Source organism: Brachyhypopomus gauderio, chromosome 19 (assembly GCF_052324685.1).
Source record: "Brachyhypopomus gauderio isolate BG-103 chromosome 19, BGAUD_0.2, whole genome shotgun sequence".
Taxonomy (NCBI): Eukaryota; Metazoa; Chordata; class Actinopteri; order Gymnotiformes; family Hypopomidae; genus Brachyhypopomus; species Brachyhypopomus gauderio.
In genome coordinates this window covers 15,502,218-15,527,750 of record NC_135229.1, presented here as the reverse complement: position 1 = coordinate 15,527,750, position 25,533 = coordinate 15,502,218, and the positions used below count along the sequence as shown (strand labels likewise).

The window sequence follows — 25,533 nt, the reverse complement described above, 5'->3', positions numbered from 1 at the left end:
ATAACACTGTAGCTAAAGGAATTAAAGGACAAAACTCAAGCTGCCTTTTGCTCAAATGTCACTTCTTCCTTATTCCTGAACACGTGGCGTGCTGACTTGTACAGAGTTAGTGAAGTTGATGATCACTCCCCTTTTCAGCATCACTGCAACATTTCAGGCTGTGTGCGTCAAGGCTCAATATGCTCTGTGTGCGTCAAGGCTCAATATGCTCTGTTACCATTTGACGTTCAACATTTGCTAAACGAAAGAACAGTTGGTCATCCACGACTGAATTCCTTTGTTTAGAAATGCTTTGTGCTTCGGCACTGCCTTTTATGAAGATGTTTTTGAGTCTTTAAGTGTGGCTACAAATGGGAGAATGTGCTAGAAGGACCTTACTGTTCTTCCTTTCATCTTTTGAGTGTGATGTGTTTTCAAATGCTGTATCGGGTGGATTTCCCAATATGTTCATAAGTACTTTGTGATCTTGTACCCATGAACATTCCTAACATTTACAAGCATTTCCTGAAGCCCTTCTTCCTATTTTTCTAAATGTTTCTTGCGAACACCACTGTTCTTCTGTTAGTAATGGCAGAATAAATAAATTAATTACAAAAACAAAACAATGTTATGCCGATTGTTTATGCATTTTTTTTAATTAAATTTTTATTTACCACATTTTTGGACTTTTTATACGAATACAATATTAACAAACATCCATTTAAAAAACTGCAATGTTGAGGTTTAGTAAGAAACACGCCCACACTATGAGTGCAACAAGCCCAGTGTACCAAGACCACCACATCCCACAGTGGGCTTAACTTCTGGGGTATCTGTAAACATACACCAGTAACAGCCAGTACACCCTACACTTACACACACACAGCTACCAACACACATACCGTATGCATCACACAGTAACACACCTACTCTCCCACATTGAAACACTGAGGCTACCACACAATACTGCTGACATAGCATCACATTCAGCGCTACACACACACACAGCTTATTCATGCACTATATTCATAACCCGGCTTCAACCTACTCCAATAAACACATGTGATACAGTACCAGGCTGCACCTTAGATTTATGTTCATTAAGAACACTGTTAGTTACTGCTCTGTACAGCTAATTTGTTATGTAAAAGTATCTGGGGCAGATTCAAAATGCATTTGTGAGTGTTGACCATTTAAATTTATATTACCTTAAAATACATTCTTATATGTAAGGCTTCATATCCTGATGGAGTTCTAGAAAATTCTGCACTAACGAGTTTCTAGAAAATTCGACCTTATTGTGTTTCTTGTTTAGGTGCAAAAGACACTTTCTCAGACACACACACACACACAAACACACACACACTAACCTTTTCCCATGATACCTTGCAACAAGGGGTGGGCCCAAGTGAAATTGGGACCTAGTTGTGTCATGTTTCAGACGGTAAGGAATGTGTTTCAGTATCCTGACAGCCTGTCATGTGGGCCAGAGTTTGTCATCTTCCCACTTCTGTCCCCTTCCCCAACACACTCACAGAACCTACAGCAAACCTCTTCTCCCTCTCTCTCTCTCTCTCTCTCTCTCTCTCTCTTTTTTTTTCTCCCTCTCTCACCCTGCTTTCCTTGTGACTAGCAGATCTCCCCAGTGTTCTAAAAATACCAAGTGGATAGGGCCGTGGAGACAGGGATGAAACAGGCACTCTGACGCTGCCCCGTTGTAATCCATCTCTCCTCTGCCTGCCACACAGCATATGTTTGCAGTCGCTGCCCCCCCCCAGCAGGACCTGTGCTGCGGTCCCCCCAGCTCCCTCCACTGCAATGGCCTCCGACTCTCTGAGCCTGCAGTTATCAATCAGACACTGCTGGGCTGTCTAACCTGCCAACAGAGCCAACAGAGCCCCCCTCAGCTCTCTCACACCCTTAAATCTCCTATCCCAAATCTCCATGTACCTTTGTGTTTTATGCATTTTCCTAGATGTAGTTCATTGCTTCATGTACAATGTGTCTTTAGTTCACTGACATGTCAAACGGCATTTAGTCTGTCCACATTTCCTGTTTATCATTCATTTTAGTTCAAATGGGACCTTTTTGTCCCTAACCCACACATCTCAAGGTCTGTCCACTTAGTAAGTCCTCTCTAATACCCTCCACTAATTAAACACTGCTAGGCAACGTGATGCCCTTATGGTCTTTCGCAGTGTGAACAGTTTTCTGTGTATTTGTGTAATTTAATAGGTTTCAGGGAATTATGATAATAGTTTAAGTAAGTCTTTAACATTCATACTTTTCCCCAGCTAGGTTGTGTTTTTAGAATAAGGAAGAACATCAAACAATTAAAATGCTCTTGCTATAATCAAATGAGTATGAAACACCATAGAAGTTTTGCATGGAAACTACCGGTATTCCGGAATAGATACATTGGAAAATTGCCACATTCCTACACTTTCATTGTGTAGCCACCGTCTCCTCGATTCTTTAGAACACACATAATTTCACCCTATAAAGGAACCCTCAGTGTTCCTCTACAGCCAGATGCAGAACTGAATGCCTGTAATATCTTCATTTCACAGAGCAAAAGACACACTTTATTTTTCTCTGTGAAATGAAGATATTATATATGTGTGTGTGTGTGTGTGTGTGTGTGTGTGTGTGTGTGTGTGTGTGTGTGTGTGTGTGTGTGTGTATGAAGTCACTAATCACATATAGATATATTGTCTTGTCAGTTACGTCAGTTTGAGGGAGTTCGACTGAAATAAGAAGAAATGGCTTTGTGGGAAAAGCTCATTTATGTACATCAGAAAAGCTTCACAACCCCATTTCAACACATCGGCAAGTCAAGCTGACAGCTTAAACACACATCCGACAACCAGACCCAAACAACTGGCACTTTACAGACAACACACAGACAGAAATTACATCCCTTTAATTACAATGTGTGTATGTGTATGTGTGTGGGAGAGAAAGAGAAAGATTTATAAGACAAGAGAAAGCAGGGTGGTCTGTTAAAGAGAGGGATGGGGGAGGACTGATATATTAGTTTTTTATTTACCTCTCTTTGTGTGTGTGTGTGTGTGTGTGTGTGTGTGTGTGTGTGTGTGTGTGTGTGTGTGTGTGTGTGTGTGTGTGTGTGTGTGTGTGTGTGTTTATTTACCTCTCTTTTGGCTGACCAAGTCCATGTTTCCCCAACAAGTGTGTATTCAGGTGTTTCTTCATCACAAACGCCCACCTGCAGCAAGAGCAGGAACAGGTGAATGATAAACCAGGTAAATATGAGCATCTCTGGTAGGCGATATCAATTTTCCACTTGCCCTGAATGTTAGCTAATGTAGCTAAAAAAAAGGGAGGTTCATGATGACTAATAAGTATGTTGTAAAATATCCGCTTAGAAAATGTAATATCTGGATTAATTGTTTTTGTTTAGATTAACAAGGATGAGGAACAAAAACAAACAAAAACCCTGAATAATCACCAAACTATGTGTTTGACTGAATCTCAACAGGCCTCCATTTCTACTTTAACACAGTTTAAGTCTGTGTAAAGCAGATACTGATTTTAATATTATCTCATTGTTAAAAATAAAACTAAGAATGGCTACACAACCAAGTGACACAAAAATCCATGACACAAATGTAACTGGTGGAAATAATTACTAAAATCAATATATTTAAGATCATACTTGGCACTAAATAAAAAAAAAATAGAATTTTCATCCAGTTTACACAAAAATTGCTAATTACCTCACAGCCATGCTATTGATCTCAGTAACAGAGTTCTTTAAAATCATGTGTAAAATGTGATAAATAAATTATAGCATATGTAGTAATAAGATAATAAAAAAAAAATAAAATAAATAATAAATAATAAATCATTTGAATCTAAAACAATGATAAGCCACTATGGAAGAAAACAACTAAAATCAGAGTGTCCAATGAAGCTGTCTGTTGATTCACTCTCTCTCTCTCTCACACACACACACACAACCACCTTGAGCGTGCGGGTGTGTGTGTGTATGTGTGCGTGTGTATGTGTACGTGCGTGTGCGTGCGTGAGTGTGTGTGTGCGCATATGTGCAATGTTTTTTTTTTTACATAAATAACATTCTAGCAGCAGGTGCATTTGTACAGCAGCACGAAGGAGGCAGGTGTACTCTGCCCTCACGCAGACAGATGTGCATAAAAGAATGTGTGTGTGTGTGTGTGTGTGTGTGTGTGTGTGTGTGTGTGTGTGTGTGTGTGAGAGAGAGAGAGAGAGAGAGAGAGAGACCCTGAGTTTTGTTACAGAGATGCAAAGCCCAATGATCACTGAGCTCCCAACTGTCACAAACAATGAGCAATATGCATAGTGTGTGTTTGTGCTCCAGCCTGGACACAATGTAAATCAGTTCAGCCTCCACACAGCAACACACCAGGTGCTCCAGGAACTGGCAGAGCTTCAATCTCTCTGACCTGTCTGTCTGACCTGTCTGTCTGACCTGTCTGTCTGACCTGTCTGTCTGACCTGTCTGTCTGACCTGTCCCTGCAGCTACTCCAGGTTAAAATGCTCTACTCACTGTAAACAGTCTTTCATTTCATTTGCTGAAAGAATATAAATCAAGCAAAACAGTTACATGAAATATGGTGTGATTACTGAGAAATAGGTGATCTGGTTGAGTGCCATGACACATCTCTCACATCTCATTAGTGACTGTAAACAAAGAGGAAGACACTACAGGTGCCCAATAAAGCCATACCCCATACCCCATACCTCATACCCCATACCTCCTACCCTATACCTCATACCCCATACCCTATACCTCATACCCCATACCCTATACCTCATACCCCATACCTCCTACCCTATACCTCATACCCCATACCCCATACCTCATACCCCATACCTCCTACCCTATACCTCATACCCCATACCCTATACCTCATACCCTATACCTCATACCCTATACCCCATACCCCATACCTCATACCCCATACCTCATACCCCATACCCCACACCCCATACTAGGGTTGCCATGATTAGTCGACTAGTCACGATTGTGTCGACTATTAAAATAGTCGACGACTAATTTAATAGTCGATGCTTCGTGGTTTTTTTTCCCTCCAAACTGCTGCGGCAGTTTCCACTGCTGCGTCTGCCTTTCTGTCCTTGATGCACATGCGCAGTAGTGGAAACCGAGGTAGACAGTGGACGACATCCCAGGACGTTATACAGACTGGTATCATGGCTACCCGGGATCGTTTTCCATAGCCAGGTTCCGAAACGCGTGCAATATCTGTAAGGCAGAACTTTCCTTCCACGGTGGCACAACCGCGATGCACAAGCACCTGAAGCATATTGTGGATGTTTTTGACAATGATGAAGAGGGACCATCATCTCTGTAATCTAAATCGCTAGTTAGCTGCTAAAGTTACCGTAAACAGGGCGTTAACTTAGTACTTACTCATCGTGGTAGCTGTAAAAGTTACATTAGTGATGGCGATTTGTTTCATTAGCCTTAGCACGCATTCGTGTGTTTTCTGTAACGTCAGTGAGACCTAAACTTTATTTTTGTGAATAACATATACACATATACACTTGCTCAAATAAATTATTTTGCTGACTTATGTCAATCAGAAATACGGTTTCAGGAATACAGGGAACTCCAGAATTACTGGCAACCTCTAGAATCTAGAGTCTAGATTATCCAGAATGTAGCTGCATGACTCATTTGAAGTCTTCCAAAGTTCTGCCCTATTCCTGCCACTGTCTTCTTGTATCTACCTGCATGAGATTTTAAACCCATGGCTTTCCTACAATGCAATACAATATATGTATCCTCCTGTCTAGAAGCACTAGATTTAACACACAGTGTATCTCAAATACAGCTCGTGTTGAATAACCACCACCAAGACACAAGGAAGACACACCAAGGTCATCGTACTGACTACTTATCCATACTGTTGTCTTCAAACATATTCTGAGAAAAAAATCTCTTCAAAAAACACTTGAACAATCCCTAGCCTAGTAAAGGCACTTGATTAATCTTATACAAATATATAAAACAAATCAGTATGTTTTAACAATAATAAACACATTTTAATCTAATGAATGAATAATGCATGTTTGTCTATAAGAAATATAATTTGGGAAAGGTGCCTACATTTTCAAATCACACTCACACTATTTTAGATACACTCTCTTTAGATGCACTAGTTTCCTTTCAGAACTTTAAGAATGTCTTCAAAACTGAAAAGCATCACAGATGGTGTGTGTGTGTGTGTGTGTGTGTGTGTGTGTGTGTGTGTGTGTGTGTGTATGTGTGTGTGTGTGTGTGTGCACGCATGTGTAACTCCAGTGTATGTGGAGATAACATGGAGATATTACAAAAAATGAAGTTCACAAAATTTCCAGAGAAGCAGGGCGTTTCAGACAGAGGTCCTTCATCAGCTGTGCTTCAAAATATACAGTATATATATATATTTTTAATGTAAATGATAAATGATAAATCATTTACTCTGGTAAATGATAAATAAGAGAGTCACAACAGATGCTGCAGGAGCAGGACAATGATGAAGAGTTGACTACTGGAACACATACACACATAGACAAAACAACAGAGGACTGTAGGAATGATGCTACTCAAGAGTGGAGAATCCAGGACTGTAGGAATGATGCTACACCAGTCACTTCAGTGTTATAGGATATATGCAGAGGATGTGAGAACTATGGGAGCTTCAATACCCAACATCAAGAATAACACCCAAAAATCTAGTAGCGCAGTGTTCCAACATCCACAAGCGTCACCTGCATCACAACTGGAGACTGATGAGGTACAACACAATATGCTACAGGAGGGGAAGTCAGGACGTCAGGTCAGAGGGGGGTATCATCATTAACCCCCTTTAATTATAAATGAGTGTAAGAGCATGTATCCTCCATGGAGAAGGCTAGAGGCCAAGGTAAGGGCAACACAGAGATACGTTAGCCAAGTACAACAGGCTAACCATTCATGAGGCCTTGGAGACTGCTAAGCATAGACTAACAGATCTGGTTGCCTGACGAGGTACACATGGAGGCTGAAGCCAAAGAATAAACAGATTGTGCTCCCTTCATCTAAAGTGTACTCTCAATGTCAGGGCAACAGCATGGGAGGAGACTCACCAAAGGTGGAGACTGAACAATTCTGGAAAAACATATGAGAGAAAGAGACATCACATAACACCAATGCCCAGTGGTTACTGAACCTGAGAACAGACCACAGTAACCTTCCTGAACAAGACCCATTAACCATCACCCTAGCAGATCTTTAATGGGGCCACTTTGTCCAGTAACATAGAACAATTCTCATTAAAAGCTTGCATTAAGAACTCAACATCATTAAAATTTACATTTAAATCACAATAAAATGGTGCTGAGAACTGATTGACTGGTTTCTGAATGAAAATATGAGTAAGTGATGTTCTTTTATGACAGAAATGGTCAGTAATAAAGATTAAAGAAGATACATGTATGTATCACTTATCTCAAAATCCTCACAGCAGACATAATGAATATCTAATCCCAAAGAATAAACAAGGTCCAGAGTCTGTCCACCTGTACGTGTCACCCCCCAAAAAACTGAAAGATTCAACAATATTAATAAATTCAGTAGCTATCTATATACTATATAGGTTCCCAAGCAATAACACTTTGTCCAGCTGATAACAGAGGTCAGAAAGTCAGTTATCTCCAATAAAAACTGATCCGCTAGACCTGTAGGTAGATAAATTAAAACACAATTAAATGGCTTTAGCCTGCCAACTTTATTCCGTTTAATCAGATCAATAAAAATAGACAAAAAAAAACAAAAAAACAAAAAGATGCATGTTAGAGCCCCAGACTCCTCCCTTCGAGCATGTGTATGTGTAGTCTGCGTTAAGGATGTATATCTTCACCACTAAGGTAGATTCGATACACATCTCGATACACTGTCACCGAAACGATATAACTGCGATACTCTGAAACCCCTTGTTGATACGATACGATACAAATCACTCCTGTTCACGATATGATGCGCTTCAAAATGATTTGATAACGATATGACTTATATGAGGATTCGGTTTTATAAGTGATAATTCGATACAGTTAGTTGAGGTTTGAGGATGTATTGGCCTAACCAATCAGTCTTAACTCAATAGCACAATTCTACTTTACTCTCTAACAATTTAAGGGATGTATGCATCTGGTTGTTTTCAATGGAGCAAAACCAATACATAATATAAAAAAATGCATAATTCAGTATATTCATACAGAGCATTAATTTATTCAAGTGAATTATTCAGTTATTTTCTCCATCTATATTTATACAAAACTACCGAATCTACCGGTGCAGACATGTGTGCTGAATCACCGATGTGAATCGGTCAATCTCCCTATCCCTAGTCTGCATCTGTTCATGTCCATATATGTATTTCCTGTGGGTGTGGTTATGTGTGTGTGTGTGTTCACTTGTCTTGTTATAGCAGAGGTTCTCAAACTTTTTCAATCGTTCCCCACCTCAGAAGAAGGGGAAATTCCATGCCCCACCTGTCCCATATCAACCAAACAAAATGGTAATAAAAAACAAATAATTTGTTGACCGGGGGGGGGGGGGGGGGGGGGGGCAGTACAAATTCATTAAAGAGCCGAATCTAGCCCTGGTTCACACTGTTCCGCAGACATTTTAAACATCCGGGGCTCATGCAAAACGAACAGGCATTAAAACGACAGGCTTAAAAAGGTTAATTTCTTCCAATTGCTTGCGCCCCACCTGCAATACCCATGCGCCCCACACTTTGAGAAACGCTGTGTTATAGTAACATGTCACACTCTAGGCTTGTTATGTATCAGGTATTTAATGTGCACCCAGATTGTGTTCTGTGCTTGTCTTTCTTGTAGTCAATCCCTGTTTCGTTCATTTGTGCGTGTTCTTTGTCTTTAAGTGCCCTTGCACAAAATAAGAATAAAACGTCTTGTTAAAACACGACTCAGATTCGGTATTCTTACGTCAACCCCACGTAACAAAAGATTGTTCAGCAATTCAGCAAAAAAGTGGTCAACAAGAAAGCATAGCATGTGCGTGCATGCTGTTGAAGAAAAAAAAAGGATGGTAAGGTCAGAGGGTGATGATGGTGAACAAACCCAGGGGTCTCGTATGTAACCAGCCTGAGAAAGACATCACCACCCAGCCAACTCCCTTCATGTCTTCTTGCCAAATCACTGAACACTGATGACAACACATCGATTTTCCTTCAGCAAGCTGCCAACATGGGGGAATCCATTACAACTGACAGCATCCATCCTTTTCAACTGACGTTTGTGACAGCTGAGTGTCTTCCCTCACTCAACACACCCACACACCTACAAACACATGCAAAAACACACCCACACTCAGACACACACACACACACACACACACACCCACCCACCAACCATACACAGGTACTCCCCATCAGAGATGGACACTCATGTACGACTCAAGTGGAAGTCGCACTAACGTTACCTAGAAAAAGACTTCAGACTTGATTGAAACTCGTCCCTAATTACTCTCGACTCGACTGCATTATTTAGGCGCTGTGTGCAAACGTTCTAGAAAAAAATTCCAATTATCACGAGCAATAAATTGGAGAGAAGCGTTAAATGTAAGCGAACAAGGTTGCCATGGCTTCAGCTGGAGTTCTGTACCTGCAGCCTTTGGCTACAGGGAGTTAAAATCCTTAGACATAATTGAAGGAGCAACGTGTAAAGACTCTGGAACGAGCACACCAAACCTCCAAGTTGATGTGCTGACATTCAGACAAGATCAGACCTACTACCGATCTAGTACAGCATTTGGTACTTTACTGAAGGCCTTCTGTAAATATCTCCTGGTAGGACTCCTACTTTAAACAAGTCAAGTCAATTGACCAAGAAATGTCTAATGTATGCTTTTTATGTTTATACCAGAGCTGAAGGCAATTTCTCTATTGAATATGGAAATTCCATTCAAAATCTGTTTGAAAATATAGTTTGTTTGAAAATACATGCCTATATGTGCACATTCACTCCAAACCACATCCATTTCTTACACACATACACGGGCACACACACGTGCACACAAACACATGCTAGGCCAAGTTAAATGTATTGTTATTGACATGATCTGAAGGGAGCCAATATGCAGCAGAGCATTAGAGCCCTCCAGTAAGTCCAGGAATTCTGCCACCTAATTACCACCAGAATCATTACTGTGGTTAACACCAAGAGTCACTGTGCCTGTTCACCAGTACTTAAAAATTACCAATAACACACAAAGCAGACATTCAGTTCAGTTTTCATAGAGGCAATTTCTCCTGCAAGCTTCACTCATCATAATCTGTAAAATGTTATTTTAAGAACTATGAAGAAAATGTACCATCCAATGTATTCAAAAAAGATGAGAAAATTTACATTTAGAAAAAGAAAGATACATTCAATATAAACTTGTAAACATCAGCACATACATTTACTCTGCTGTGTGTGTGTGCGCAAATTAATGACAATTCATTCCCTATTGTTTCTTCAAAAAGAACAATTTAAGACCAATTATATGAGAGACTAACTCATTTAGAGAAGCTACTTGTTCATGTTCAATTAGAGGATCTGAAGAAGCCACGATCGTAATAGTACCAGAAGAGACTGGCACCATCAAACCTCGGAAAGAAAGCTGAAGATCTCATCCTCAGAGCCACTCAATCAGATCCAATGGCATTTGCATACTCTTCACCAGGGACAGACTGAGATTACGCTTGCACATGTGGGAGGATGGGGATTACACATTAGCCTACTCACCAATTCTCCTGCTAATAACATTCTCCAGATTATTAGTGGTGATAAAACACCTAACATACTGAAGCACCCTCCTTACTTCAAAAGCACAGAGCTACAATCATGCTCAAATACTCCATTCTGCCACTTATTTTCCTGATCGCATTTTATATTTAAAATGGGTGTGTGTGTGTGTTTGTGTGTGTGTGTGTGTGTTTGTGTGTGCGTGCGCATATGCGCTAGTACGAGTGCGCACTTTTAGAGAACAGTCTGACTTCTACACTGAAACACCTAAACACACTGATAACACTAACACGCACGTGTTTTTGCACTCCTAAATATAAAAACACGCACTCCTAAATACACCGACAACACACACGTCTAAATACACTGACAAAAATAAGACAAAAGTGCAGCACATCATGATGTCAAGACAAGAGACAGGTTACACGAATAACACTTCATTTGAATGATTCGATATCGATTTATTAAACCTGAGATCGATCTTTAGAATTGGCAAATTTTCCCCGCATACCGTACCGTTTTACCGTTTCGCGTTTTATATCGCGTGACGTGCTTTAATTCCACCTTATAAAGATGTATGAACCATTGACTGTATATATAATGGACGGTACGTCACCGTTGACTCCCATTGTGAGTTTTTGAAGCCACCAAGATGGCCGCACGGACGCTGCCATCTTGAAAACTGGAGCCAGAGCATGCGCATTAGAACCGGTAGGCAGGACAGTATCTCCGCCAGAGACTGTATCTCCGCCCCAACATTCGTTAGGATACGCCCACCAGTATAGACACTTTTGACGTTTTACAAAATAAACAAAGGTAAAAGGTTTTAATATTGCTGTCGAGAGTTTTGCTGTCGAGATTTTGCGTTCACGTTTGACCGTCTGGTATTAGATGTCAACCAACGCAGCTATTAACTGTCAATGACCTTATCGCCACACCCCTTTAAGTAACACTTAATAACTTCTATAAAATCTATTTATCGTAGAGAAAAACACAGGGAGAGATACTAACGCAATGGGGTCTTATAGAATTGACAAAATATAATTGCTCAAAAAACTTATTTTACGTGTAATAAAAATTCAAAGTTTGTCGTCCGGCCCGTTCACTAACATGGGAATGGGCGGGGTACTGTCCTGCCAGAGCATGCGCATTAGAACCGGTAGGCAGGACAGTATCTCCGCCCCAACTCTGATCACATTCGTTAGGATACGCCCACCAGTATAGACGGGGTCGCGCATACGGACTGTGCCACCTAGCTAGCTACTACTGAACAAAGATAATGTTTCACTTAACACTAGGACTGCAAACGCCACAAAAATCTTTGCGAGGAAAATCAGCCACCGAGTAGCTCACTTCCCCGCTGTGAGGTGATTAGTGCCCTTTGTCTTGCTAATGACATGGTACGTGTTTGAAGCGCTGACCCCCGCTCTCCTTTCCAAGGAAATCCAGCTTGGCCAGCTCATCTGTATAGCACTTCTGACACAGCTTCAAGAAGCAGTTCTAAAGTTACAACCCGTGAATCTATGCTACTTACTTTATAGCGCGATGGTAACTATTGGTTTGAATCGTGCTTAACACAAAACATTCTAACTGGAATTAATCTTCGCGCTAAATAATAAACAATGTATTTGTAGTTGGCATGTGTTGTGGGATTTTCAGTAGGCAAACCAGACACTGACTGCACAGTTAGTTTGATGAGGTTTAATGTGAATGACTTCCACTATATATACATAATTAATCTTGTATGTGTATACCGTATATATATACGGTCTCTGGTGTATATACACACACACACGTTACACGGTCTATGATTCAAGTACATTTCGTTCAATTTGCTAAACTACGACCTAGCTAGCACAATTTGCTAACCTGAGAGGATTTAAAGTTAACATCTGGCTAGCTAGTCAAATATCTAACTGAGCTACTTACCGAAAGAACTGCAAAGAACTTGACCCTAATGGTCTGTTACAACAATGTACTGCAGAACAAAACATTGAAGTGTGATATAAAAACACTTTTGACGTTTTACAAAATAAACAAAGGTAAAAAGTTTTAATACTGCAGAACAAGACATTGAGGTGTGGTATAAAGACACTTGACGTTTTACAAAATAAACAAAGGTAAAAGGTTTTAATACTGCTGTCGAGAGTTTTGATAGAGTTTTGCTGTTGAGCTCGTTCACGTTTGAGGGTCTGCTATTAGATGCCAATCAACGGAGCTGTCACGGTGAGGCGGCCCCCTACCGATCGCCTCCGTCCACAGCGGCTGTTGTTGTTGTTGTTTTGTTGCATTGTGTGCGTACCTCAGGTGGGCGGAGCCCGTGATCCGTTTCACCTGAGGGTCGTTTGTTTGTCTATATATGTCTTGTCTTTGTACCAGTTGACTGCTGGTCATTATATCCTTCATTTGGATCTAGGTCACGGGTTTTTGGTTTGCGCACTTTCAATTAAACCATGCTCTATCCCTGAGACTCGGCGTGATCGCTTCCATTTTATTTCGCACTCCCTGCCCGTCACAGAATGACCAGCCACTTTCGGAAGCCGCCAGTCTCTTTTTCTTTCTCCTTCGTTCGTGGTCAACAGAGCAAGTCCCTGCTCTTGAGGGACTGTAAGAACTGAACAGCTAACGGGGAAAGTGTTGAATGCAGAGCCTTTACACAGCATGATGGAACATAAGCACAACCGTCTCATTAAGTGGCCAAGTGGAAGGCTCAGTGCTGAGGAGAAGCTAACATTGTAACAAAAAACTAAACATCTTACTCTGGTCAGCAAAGAAAATATTTAAAGATGTGAAAAGGAATCAATTAGCTACACAAGAACACAATACCTACATCAGCTCAGCTATAATTTTTTATTAAACAAGATTAACGACTATCGTTGGGTGAGCAAAATAGGAGAGAATTTGATGCATGACAATTATAAAAAAAAATAGGAATCAGAATGCAAGGTATAATGCCTCATGGTCTTTGAGGCTGTTCACATTTTTGCTGTGTTTTAGTTCACAATAGCTCAGTAGTGACCTATGCAACTCCTGATTATGTAACTCAGGTATACAAGAAGCTGGAACAGGACGATTGCCTGGTCCAAACCATTTATGATTTAAGGGCCTCAAAAGCTATTTGCAGTAGAATTCTCTCAGTCATGGGCAGCCAACACCAGCCCTGGAAGGCCCGAGTCAAACACCCTGTCCGCTCTTTAGGTAATTAGCAGGCCTAGCAGATGGGACTGAGCAGGAAGATAACCAAACTCTGCTAGACAGTGGTCCTCTAGCACTGGATTTTGGCAACCCTGTACCGCAGATTTAAAAATGAAGGTCTAAGGCTAGTAAGCAGGTTTCTTCTGTAAAAATGAAAATGTCTGTGCATGTGTGTTAAAGATCACATGATCTGCCAGATGAATTAAGTGAAATCCTCATATTTCAAACTTGTTTTTTTATGAATCTGAGGTTGACCCTTAAAATCCTCTCTTTAAAACAATATGGCATTAGTGCAAGTTGGAAGACAAGAAGGAATTTAGGACTCACCCGCAGATATGACACTTGTACTCCCTCATGCCGAGGTGCCTTTTCACGTGGTTCCGAGCGTCACCAAGCTGTGCTGTAGCAAAGTTACAAATTTTGCACCGGAATGGCTTGGATCCTGTAGGGAAGCAAAAATAATTAACAGCAGATCAGCTCTAACTCAAGAAACATGGTGGTGACATTTTAAGGAACAACTCTTAATGTTAAGGGAAGCAAAACTATCTGAAATTGTCTCATTCTATGACATTTATCATTATGTGTTTCAAATGTTTACTGATAGAATTTAACACCTGGCAATAGGCTTTCTATAGAAGTGTATTTGAAGTCAATGGATCATTGTCGAAGACACAGCAAACTCTCTTTGTCTTAAAACAAAGTGATCTCAGACTTTCTGCCACAAACATTTTCTTCTGTCGATTTTTGTAAATATCAAATCATTTTGGATTATAGAACCCAAGGCAGACTGGTTTTTGAAAATGTGAAGTCACAGAGAATGTCAGTAACACAATCCTCTGTTAAGACGACTATTGTGTGAAGTCAGCACAATATGCATAGCAGTCAGAGGCTGCAGTACAATTGCTACCAAAGTTACATTTACTTTTCAAAAATATTGAAAAATCTGAATTAGTTTATAGTTTTCTAGTTTCCATGCTCAATTTAGGCACTTTACCTGATGTCTAATAAAAGACAGTGGTTAAATATTAGTCCACCTTTACCTGTAACTCATCAAAGGACATATAAGGGTGGGTCCCACTCTACACTCTAGGTGACAGTATATTATTGCCATTTAGGCTGTATAAGCCACCTTGTCTTGACACCAGCTTTTTTGGTTCATTCTAATTACAACTGGCAGTGAAGTTAATGTACCTGTGCCTGCTTGGCAATATTTGTAAAGCCATTTCTCCGATACACATCAATCGTTCATTCCAATCTGTTGTTCATTCAAGAAGAAAAGTATAAAATGACATTCTGCTGGCGAGCTCTAAAATGATCTCCTCAAACTTGAGACCAAATTGAAAATAAAATCGTGTAGTGCTCAGTTTCAATTAGAATAGTCCTGACCACAAAAACAAAAAAACTGCAACATCTTTGTGAACAAAAAAAAAAATACTGAAAGGAATGGTGTGTGAATGGAGTACCACTGCCCTCTACTGGACAGACCCCAGACAAACTCTATATTACATCAGTTTGTTTTAAAGGAATGGTGTGTGAATGGAGTACCACTGCCCTCTACTGGACAGACCCCAGACAAACTCTATATTACATCAGTTTGTTTTAAAGCTAAATCAAACCCCCAGTAAATCAAAAGCCCCAGTATCTAATGAACAATATTCAATGACACAATATACATTTAAAACTGTACACATGTGTCTCTGCTGACAGAAACACAAATGCTGTGTAATTACTTTGTCAGGAGTCTTTAAAAAAAGTAATCTAAAACAATATTATGTTTTATTTGCTTTTCCTGCTATTGCAATTTAGTGAACGTTTGTATTTATCCACTGTCAGGATTCATTCCTAAACATTACTGATGATGCTGAAGGCCGATAGAGATAACTAGCAAAAATAATTATAACAACTAAAACAACTAAAATCTTCTAGCAAGCTTGGAAGAACCACACAAGGAACTACATATATAGGTAATTTCAACTAAAATAGGTATTTGTGTATTTAAAGTCTTTCTTTCTTAAAAGATGTTCCAAGTAAATTAACAACTCAAATAGTGCAAGATCGACAGCAAGATAAATTAATCTATTTATAATTTAGCTGCTTAATCATCATTGGTTGGTGAAAAATCTAAAATGGCAAATATCAACAGAAACATCTCATTCATATCAAACATATCAGACATGATTTAGAAAAGAAAACATTTGAAAGTAAAACAGAAACTTCAAATCCCTTCGTGGATCTCCTATATATTCCTACAGCTGCTGGTTTACAGGTGCGATTCTGTAGATATTTATCTGTGGCAGGCGGGAGGCTTTTTACATAAAACAAAAATAATATACGTTAATATTACTGAGTGAACACAGTCCAGCACGTACACTATACACTGAGTGAACACAGTCCAGCACGTACACTATACACTGAGTGAACACAGTCCAGCACGTACACTATACACTGAGTGAACACAGTCCAGCCTCTCTCACAGATTCCCAGATATTGAAAGTGGTCAAGACTGTTGACACTTTCTTGCTTTTTTCTACAGTACTGTATTATATCAAATGAACACCTTTGGAGCAACCAGCCTTTTCTGTTTTTTTTTGGACTTATGAGCTCTTATGTGCTCATCATGGTTCAGGAGCTTCAGGTGAGTTTTGGTAATGGGCACATCAATTTGGAGTCTCTGACCTCCAAACAACTCATCTGAAACACGTAACCTGTTTACCCACAACACAGAGCAGGAATTTGATATCAGTGCATCACTGATCATTAAGAGATGAATGCATATTTTAATTCCCCAGTTAGTATAATACTACAATAATATAATTTTTTATTTTTAAAGAATAGGGAATATTTTTCCTTCATAACAAAAACCTTCTTCATTGGTTTGTCTATAAACTCAAGGCGAGATACGTCTATATAAATGTAAATGTAAATATATAAATGTATATATAAGTCTATATAAATGTAAATATATAAATGTATATATACGTCTATATAAATTTAAATATATAAATGTATATATACGTCTATATAAATGTAAATATATAAATGTATATATACGTCTATATAAATGTAAATATATAAATGTATATATACGTCTATATAAATGTTCATATTGCTACAATCTAAACTAAAGAGTGTCCCAGAACATTTTTCATTCAGCACCTAAAACTTCATTGAATGTGTTTCTTCATCGTGTGAAGTTGATATAGAGACGTATGTACCTGTGTGTGTGCGCACATGAGCCAGGAATGCCATGGAGTTGCTACTCTTGCACACTTTGCCACAGTATTTGCAGACACTGCCTTGATTTTCCTCCCGTTCACGGTTGATTTGCTCCGTGTCTTCCAGCACATACTTATTGACCTCGCGGAGCAGTTCCTCATGTTTCTCCTTGATGTGCACAAAGAGCTCCTGCTCTGTTTGACAGGGCTCATTGCAGCGTACACATTTGAAGCTGGCGCCCCCCTCTGGTAGCTCTTCGATACTGCCCTGCTCATTACGTAGGTGCGCTGCACTGCTCAGGTGCTGTTGCAGGTTGCTCTCTGTGTAGAATGACTTCCCACACAGCAGACAGTGGAAGTGCTTCTCCTTTGATGGGTGTTTCATAGAGATGTGGACGTTCAGTCCACTAAGCCCATCTGCCAAAAAGCCACAGTCCTCACAGCGAATGCGGGGATTGGGAACAACACCCTTTACTGCCACTTCCCGTCTGAGCCTTCGGGGTCCCTGGGGCTTTAATGCAGTGGTAGATGCTTCCTCCACAGCTGCCCCTTGCTGGTCCTCTGTTAGCACTTTTAAGTGAAAGATACATGAATCAAATGGAGCAGCTCTCAACAACAACTTTTCATTAGATGGATCTCTTATTTCAGACAGGTCATCATCTATATAGTCATCTTCCGTATCTTCATCATCTGCATGTCTTTCAGCTGTGTTTGACAGGATTGAGGCAGGCACATCTGGATGAGTTTGGATTGGAGATGGATCTTTGGTCTCAGCTCTGACAGAGGTACCACATGGCTTCATGGATGTGACACTGAGAGAGGTCATCTCATTTTCACCACCCTCCTTTCCTGCTCCTGGTTTTGCTGTGTGTCCTGTATCTCTAGTTGAGGAAATATCAGCAAGTGGGTCAGAGCAGATAAGGCCTCCATCTGATCCACTGGGCTGATGTGCATCTTCCGAGTCTCCTTCAGTTAGGTTAGTTGGGGTCAACAGCATTCGTTGGTTCAACTCATTCAGGTCTTTCTCCAAGCATCCATCCCCTTTCTCCAAATATGTCTCACGCTTCTGTTTGTGTTTTTCTGTGGCCACGTGTCGGGACATCTCCCTGCGAGTTACTGCATAATAGCTGCATGCCAAGCAGACAAATTCAAAATCTCGTGTGTGTTTGCGACGCACGTGAAGTGCAAGAGAGGGCATTGAGTGAGCGACAAAGTCACAGTGAACACAGGAGTTCTCCAGGTCTTCTTTGATCGTTTTGGCTGACCCATCAGTTTGTGTTCTCTCTGTCTCGTTAGCGTTTATCTCCTCTTCGGCTTTCTCAGCCCGGGCAGCCCATGCCGCCTCCTCTTCACTGGCGTGAGCAGATTGTTCAGCATCCAGGGACACGACGCCGCTGAAATCATCGCCAGCACTCTGCACTCGCTTCACATGTTTCTTGGTTTCACAGTGGCGATCCATGTCCCCTTTAGTCACGCAGTAATAGTTGCACAGCTTACAAAAGAAGCTGTATAAACGGCTATGTCTTCGTCTGATGTGCACACTGAGGTTAGTGGGATTGGATGCAATAAGTCCACATTGACTGCAGGTAGTTACATAAGACATTTTGGGTCTCCCTCGCTTTCTTTTGTGAGGCCCACTGGTTTCCAGGTTCTCTTCTGGTACAGTAATCTCAACAGCTTGAACTGCAGAAACTCTCTTTGAGAACTGCTCCCCCGACTCCACTGCACTGTCTCTTTGCTGCTTACCCTCTTCTTCTTTTTGGTCATCTGAAAGAATTACAAGCACTTTTTCAACACAGTCCTCAAACAGTGGACCAATGTTTTTTTCCAAGGCTGCCTGTTGGTGGGAGTCTCCTGCCAGATGTGTCTGCATGCCCTCGGCTGTAGAGGTGTAGTAGTGGCAGACCTGGCAGTGCAGTCGGTGCTCAGGGGGGTGCTGCAGCTTGGAGTGCTGGGCCAACATGACGGAGGTGCTGGTAGTAAAACCACAGCTGCTGCACTGGTGCTCTGTGCTGCCACCAGCAGGGGGCATCACCCTGCCAGGCAGAGCTGGTTTTGGAGCCAGGACTTCCTGCACCTCAGATGTTTTCTTCTCAATCATCTTCCTTTTGTGCTTATTGCTCATACAGTGCTTCTCGTAATCGCACTTTGCAACACATGAATAGGAGCAGAATTCACAAAAATAGCTCATTTCTTTTGTGTGTCTTCTCTTGACATGTGTCTCTAGACTCGGTCTGTCTCGAAATTCATGTCCACAATATGAACATGCATGCAGTATCTTGGGCTTTGGACACCTTCTACTAGATTGTTTCTGGGTGAACTGATTTTGCTTGTTAAAGTCTTCAGCACCTATATTCGAGGTACAAACTGATCCTACCTGGGCATTCTCAATACTTTTTTCCACTTTCTCTTCAAGTACCTTCTCTTCCTCTCTTCCAGTGTTTTTGATTCCACTTAATGAGGGATCAACCATTTCCAGAAGCAACTGGGTGGGACTGGAATTCTGCTCACTTGACATCTCAATATGCTTTTGTATAATTTCAGACTCAGGCTCACTTACAGTGCACTGATTTGTACTGTTACTTTCTATTTGATAACTGGAAAGATTTTGTGACTTTCTGACTATATTTACATCCTGTGGTATCAGTAAACTCATTTCCACATGTGACTCTGCTGCTGAGTGTTGGGGGTTGTGTGTCTCTCCTCTCTCTGGAATGTGCCCCATCTCCCCAACATCAGATATAGTTGTTATTGCAATGTTCTTCTTAGAAACTTGTGAGCTCTTTCCCATACTGGAGTGTTTCCTTTTTGAGTGGATTTTCAGAGCTGTTGGAGTTTTCCCCACAAAATCACAAAAACAACAAGCACGATTGTTATTTATCTCCAGAGAACTAGTGAATTCTGTTTGCATGTGCTCTGAGCCACCCTGGGTCTCTTCATGTGGTTGTGAAAGGGGTCGATCCACTGGTTCACCAGTAGCAACTTTGACTCTTTTATGTGCAGACAGGATGTTGTCAGTGTCAGCATCACTGGGGGAGTGACCATTTTTATTCTTACACAGCCCCTCCTCCTCTGTCCCCTTCCCAGATCTTAATTTCCTCTTTGAATGATTCATTGCCATTAGGTTGTCTTGTGATATCTGCTCAAATAATGTTCCATCAGAACATGATGTTTGTCCTGAAAGATAGATTAATAAAGAAAATCAATACACAAGCAATGGAGAATAATTCTTTACTTCAAAAGATTAAAATCGTTTTTAAAACACAAAAACAATATGTTTGGCTCCTTTAATTATGTCAATAAAAATAAAAATGTCTCAGCATAAGAATATAAGAATTAACCTCAGAATAAAAATACATTGTGGATCTGCAGCAAACCTGCTTAGAGAAAGTAGTGTGTATGTATATATATCAAGGCACGGTTATATAAGGATCTAAAAAAAATACTCATACACATTCCTTGTTGTCCATTTACTGCATTTTTGTAATGCATCAGTGATTATACAAAAAAGATCACTTTAGACTACAGGAAATGTAAAGTAGGCTAATATTTTTCCACCACCATAAACTTTAGTCAGTTACCATAAACAATTATCTCATATTTATTTCCCTTTGATTGTGTACACCGTGTGTTCAGGGTATTGGTTTGGATACATTTGTGTCATTTTGCACTCACATGTCCAAACATGACAACATATACATTTGGACATGGGAGGCACTATTCTGCTGAATAAGCAAATACCAAACTAGATCAATTTAATTTGTTTCTGGAATTATATGATTCCAGAAATATTCTATATGGGCATCGCTGAAATTATGGTTTGTAAACTGTAATAAATACTAGCTACCGTCTGTATAGTTCTACACTTGACTCTTTTTACACAAACAAAGCTGTAACTAGATGTTTAGGGAAACTGCGCTGATGTATCACATCCGCTCCTATAATTTGATGCATCTGACTAAGCTAAATGGTTTTACAATGTACATCTGGAAACAAGTAATCAGTCTTTTATTCTTTTGATTCATAAGCCAAAACTGAATCATAAGAATATTGCAATTTCACAGCTATATGAATATGTATATATCTGCTGTGTTGGCTCGATCCTGCAGCGATCATCGAGAGCTTCACCTACAGGAACCTAGTGAGAGATGTCTGCTAACCTAACACATAACCTCTAACCCCCCAACTCATAACCCCCTAACTCATAACCCCCCAACCCCCTAACTCATAACCCCATAACCCCCTAACTCATAACCCCATAACTCATAACCCCCTAACTCATAACCCCCTAACCCCCCAACTCATAACCCCCTAACTCATAACCCCCTAACTCGTAACCCCCTAACCCCCTAACTGGACGTTGATATATTCGCTGGTTTATCTCCACAGTGAGGCCTAGCTAGGTTACTTCAGGCCTGACCGAGTTAGCTACGTAGCTAATTCGTTCAGTTTCTGACCGTATAATGCCACCTTTCACTCTACGTTACCTACTCAGCTAGCTACTCATATCATTGGTACGTACTCCGATTTTATATGACAGATGTGGTTGCTGTTAGATCATTTATTTTAAATGTTGCACTTTAGTTTTAGCGTACTCAGAATACACACTTCCTATTACTACAAAGAACTGAGTGGCACAACAACTGTCCAATAGGAAGGCCAATAAAAATGCCATTGTCCAATAGAAACGTAGTGGGGGTGGGTCTTATAGTCCCTCAGGCCCACAAAACGACGGCAGCACAGAGGCCCAAAAAGCGTACTATTTGCAACCTCTAACAAACGCTCTCTCTAGCACCATTAAACGACATTACCGTGTTTGAAGACGTGTCTGTCGGTAATACAAATAGTTTACAAACACAAATGAGCATTATTACCGTTGTTATTTCTTATTTACCTCAATTATTCTCCGTATTCACACGGTCCGCGCGTTCCGCTCTTGGTCACCAGTGGCGCACCGTAGTGTGTCCATGACGCCGCCGGTAGTCGTAACGCGTTGGGGGCGGTGGGTCCGCCAACCGGTCCGTCACCATCGAGTCTCAGCTAAATATTTAAAGTGACTGCTTCTGTGTTCTGAAACTAGTAACATATTTTTGACATTAGTATAAAAACACAAAATAGGCCTATCATATAAAGACGACAGTTGTCATTTAAATGTCATCATAAATCATAAATAAAACATGACGTTAATGTTTTAAACAAGGGCACCAAGAATTTGGGTAGATGAATCACTGGTAGTGTACAGTTTTTAATCTTGCTTATATTAAATGTGTAATTTCTTGGTTTGATAATTCACAAATTGCTTGCTTTTTTGACATTTTCACAGATTAAAAGCATCTTTTCGTATATAGATCCTATTTTGTGACTGCAGACGGAAAATGTTTTATTTAGATATTGTTTATTTAGATATTGTTTATCAAGTACAATGCACATTGATCAACATAAAGTAATTGTGTCAGTTAGGTAACTGACTAACTTTCAAATGTGTATTAGAGAGTCAAAATTTACGTCTGCTGGTAAAAGCCACATTAGCAATGAGTCGCCGATAGATGGCAGTATATACTCTTAAGTCCTCTGATGAAAGGGGTTGTGGAAAACAGGTACAGCTTTATGTTGAGAGTTCCGAAAACATTTATGTTGTTGAACGCTGTTCTGTTACATCCTTTTCATGGTATACTTTAAAAATATCTGTTGTACTTTGTCCAAATATTCAGCAGTAACTGTACTGTAACAGTTTAACTTGCGATATTGAAACTCTGCTGTTTCACTGCGTTCAAACTGATTTTGAAAATGTACTGTCTTCTAAACATGACCTTGCTGTCTGTTTCATGTAGCTCCAAGTATTATGACAGTGAACACACTGCTGTTAGAGTACTCCAGAGAAAATGTCAAACTAGAAAAGAAAGGTAAAAATGAAATGCAAATCAATTTTTGTATTTTCTATAATGTGATATCCTGGATTTTTCAATATTTCATCTCTCACTGTTTGAATACACCTACCATAAAAATCATAGGCTGTTCATTTCTGTGTCAGTGGGCAAACAAAATCAAAGAGGGATAAAATATTTATTTCATCCACTGTAGGTGGCGAGGGACAGGGCTGTCAGGCCCAGATTGAGTATCTAGGCTGGTACCCATCTCCTCTCTTCTCGGTCATATCACTCCCTTTCTACCACGTAGGTAGTGGGTATGCTACTCCGAACTGGGAACACTGGAATGAAGTGGACCATTTCTAAGAAACAGTTCATGATGGTGAATAATAATAATAATAATAATCTTTATTTGTATAGCACCTTTCATACATACATGCAACTCAAAATGCTTTACAGAATAAATAGAAACATTAAAAAGAAGCAAAGATAAGACAAAAGAAAATGTTAAAAAAAATTAAAGATAAAAAGGAAACAAATGAAATAAAATAATGACAAATTATAAAATAATAATAATAATGTAATAAAATAACAAAATGTAACTAAATAACATAATGTAAAAAGTAAAGTAAATAAGATAATAATAATCTGGAAAACTATAAAAAATAATGAGAACAGAGTTAGAGATACTTAACTAAAAGCAGATCTAAACAGGAAGATTTTGAGACTCTTCTTGAAGCTGTGCAGGGATGAAATGCCTCTGAGCTCTTCAGGAAGAGAGTTCCAGAGCTTTGGGCCATAGTGGCTAAAAGCACCCTCGCCAATCTTTAATCGGCTTTTAGAAATCACCAGTAGATTACTGTTTGAAGACCCGAGAGACCTGACTGGAACATATCTAATCATCATTTCACTGAGGTAAAGAGGAGCAAGATCATGAAGACATTTAAAAACCATCACTAGAACCTTAAAATCTATTCTAAAGCTGACAGGTAACCAGTGCAGTAAGTGGAGTGCAGGTGTAATATGATCTCTCTTTCTCCTGCGGGTCAGAACCCTTGCAGCAGCGTTCTGATCTCATTGTAGGTGAGAAATAGAGCTCTTTAGAAGAGCAGATATAACAGCGTTACAATAATCTAGCCCTGATGTGATAAATGCATGGACATGTTTTTCACTGTCAGCAGGAGAGAGCATATTGCGGACCTTAGCAATGTTTCGAAGGTGAAAATAAGCTGTCTTGCATGTAGTCATGATGTGTGATTTGAAGCTGAGCTCATTATCAAAGGTGACGCCCAGGTTCTTAACACATAGTTTGGCATTCAGATTCATTTGATTTAAATAAGTCTGGACATCATTCCTTTGTGAATCACTACCAAGAGCAAGAACCTCTGTCTTCTCTTTATTTAATTGCAGAAAATTGTCAGACATCCATGTCTGTACATCACCTATGCAGTCAAACAGTGAGCAAATTGATTTTAGGGCTTTAGGTTCTAGAGAAATGTAAAGTTGAGTGTCATCTGCATATTGATGATAACTAATACCATGTTTGTTAATGATATGTGGTAACGGAAGCATATATAGGTTTAACACTAACGGCCCAAGAATTGATCCTTGGGGGACGCCACAAGTTATTTATTGACGTGTGGAGGAAGAGATACCTAATGCAACATAGTAATCACGCCCAGTTAGATACGATCTAAACCAGTCTAAGACTAAGCCACTAAGGCCTACCCAGCTCTGTAGTCGATCAAGAAGTATTTCATGATCAACGGTGTCAAAAGCGGCGCTTAAATCTAGCAGAAAAAGGACTGAGAGTTTGCCTGCATCCTTATTCAATCTCAGGTCATTTACTACCTTAACTAGTGTTGTTTCAGTGCTGTGGAGAACTCTGAAACCAGACTGAAAAGTGTTATTTATCTGATTTACTTTGACATAATCATTCAACTGGATTGACACAACTTTTTCAATGATTTTGCTAAGAAAGGAAAGGTTAGATATAGGTAGATAATTATTGAGAATTGTGGGATCAAGATTTCTGTTCTTTAATAGTGGTTTAACCATTGCAGTTTTAAGAATATTAGGGAATTCTCCCAGTTGCAGAGACTGATTAACAATCTTTAGAACTTCATTAACTAATGTTGAAGACAACCATGTTCCCCTCAGACACTGGATGATCTATCAGGAAATCACTAACCAGATGAGATCAAGATCACTGTGCTGTAGGGGAGAAGCTTACCAGCAGGAGGGTACGGGGTTTGGCTGGACCATGTCCTTGAGCATTGCTGGCCACCAGCTAGCTATGGGGACCCTGGGTGACTGGACCCCAGGGAGGTATGTGGTGAAGAGGGGGGAGCTGTAGGGCCAACAGGGTGGGGGTTCACTCTGGTGATCTCGTGGTCCAGGTCCTAGCCGATCACCCTCACAAAACAGGAGGAGAGTACAGCAGGGTTGCCAACTTAGCGGGGGGGGGGGGGGGGGG

At 40.2% G+C, this 25,533-nt stretch overlaps 1 protein-coding gene and 1 long non-coding RNA gene across 20 annotated transcripts in view; one reads left to right on the top strand and one right to left on the bottom strand.

Moving 5' to 3' along the window:
• The window catches only part of znf407 (zinc finger protein 407), a 133,047-nt gene extending 110,828 nt beyond the window's left edge, over window positions 1-22,219 (bottom strand). For 18 of the 19 annotated variants that reach the window (XR_013122497.1, XR_013122498.1, XR_013122499.1 and 15 more), the window contains exons 1-4: window positions 22,085-22,219; window positions 17,191-20,367; window positions 14,303-14,417; window positions 3,131-3,205 (exon numbers count right to left, since the gene is read on the bottom strand). Coding sequence is in view for 10 of the 19 variants with exons in the window: in XM_076982272.1 (XP_076838387.1) it covers window positions 3,131-3,205; window positions 14,303-14,417; window positions 17,191-20,311 (3,311 nt within the window). In the remaining 9 variants the exon portion in view is untranslated. Of the gene's footprint in view, window positions 1-3,130; window positions 3,206-14,302; window positions 14,418-17,190; window positions 20,368-21,712; window positions 21,796-22,084 lie in introns of those variants that run through there. The other variant, XM_076982264.1, reaches the window with a different exon arrangement.
• LOC143483413 (uncharacterized) lies at window positions 21,925-23,413 on the top strand. The gene is made up of 3 exons (XR_013122502.1): window positions 21,925-22,024; window positions 23,022-23,093; window positions 23,272-23,413. It is a non-coding gene; the product is annotated as an uncharacterized LOC143483413 (long non-coding RNA).
• The last annotated feature ends 2,120 nt before the right edge of the window (window positions 23,414-25,533 follow it).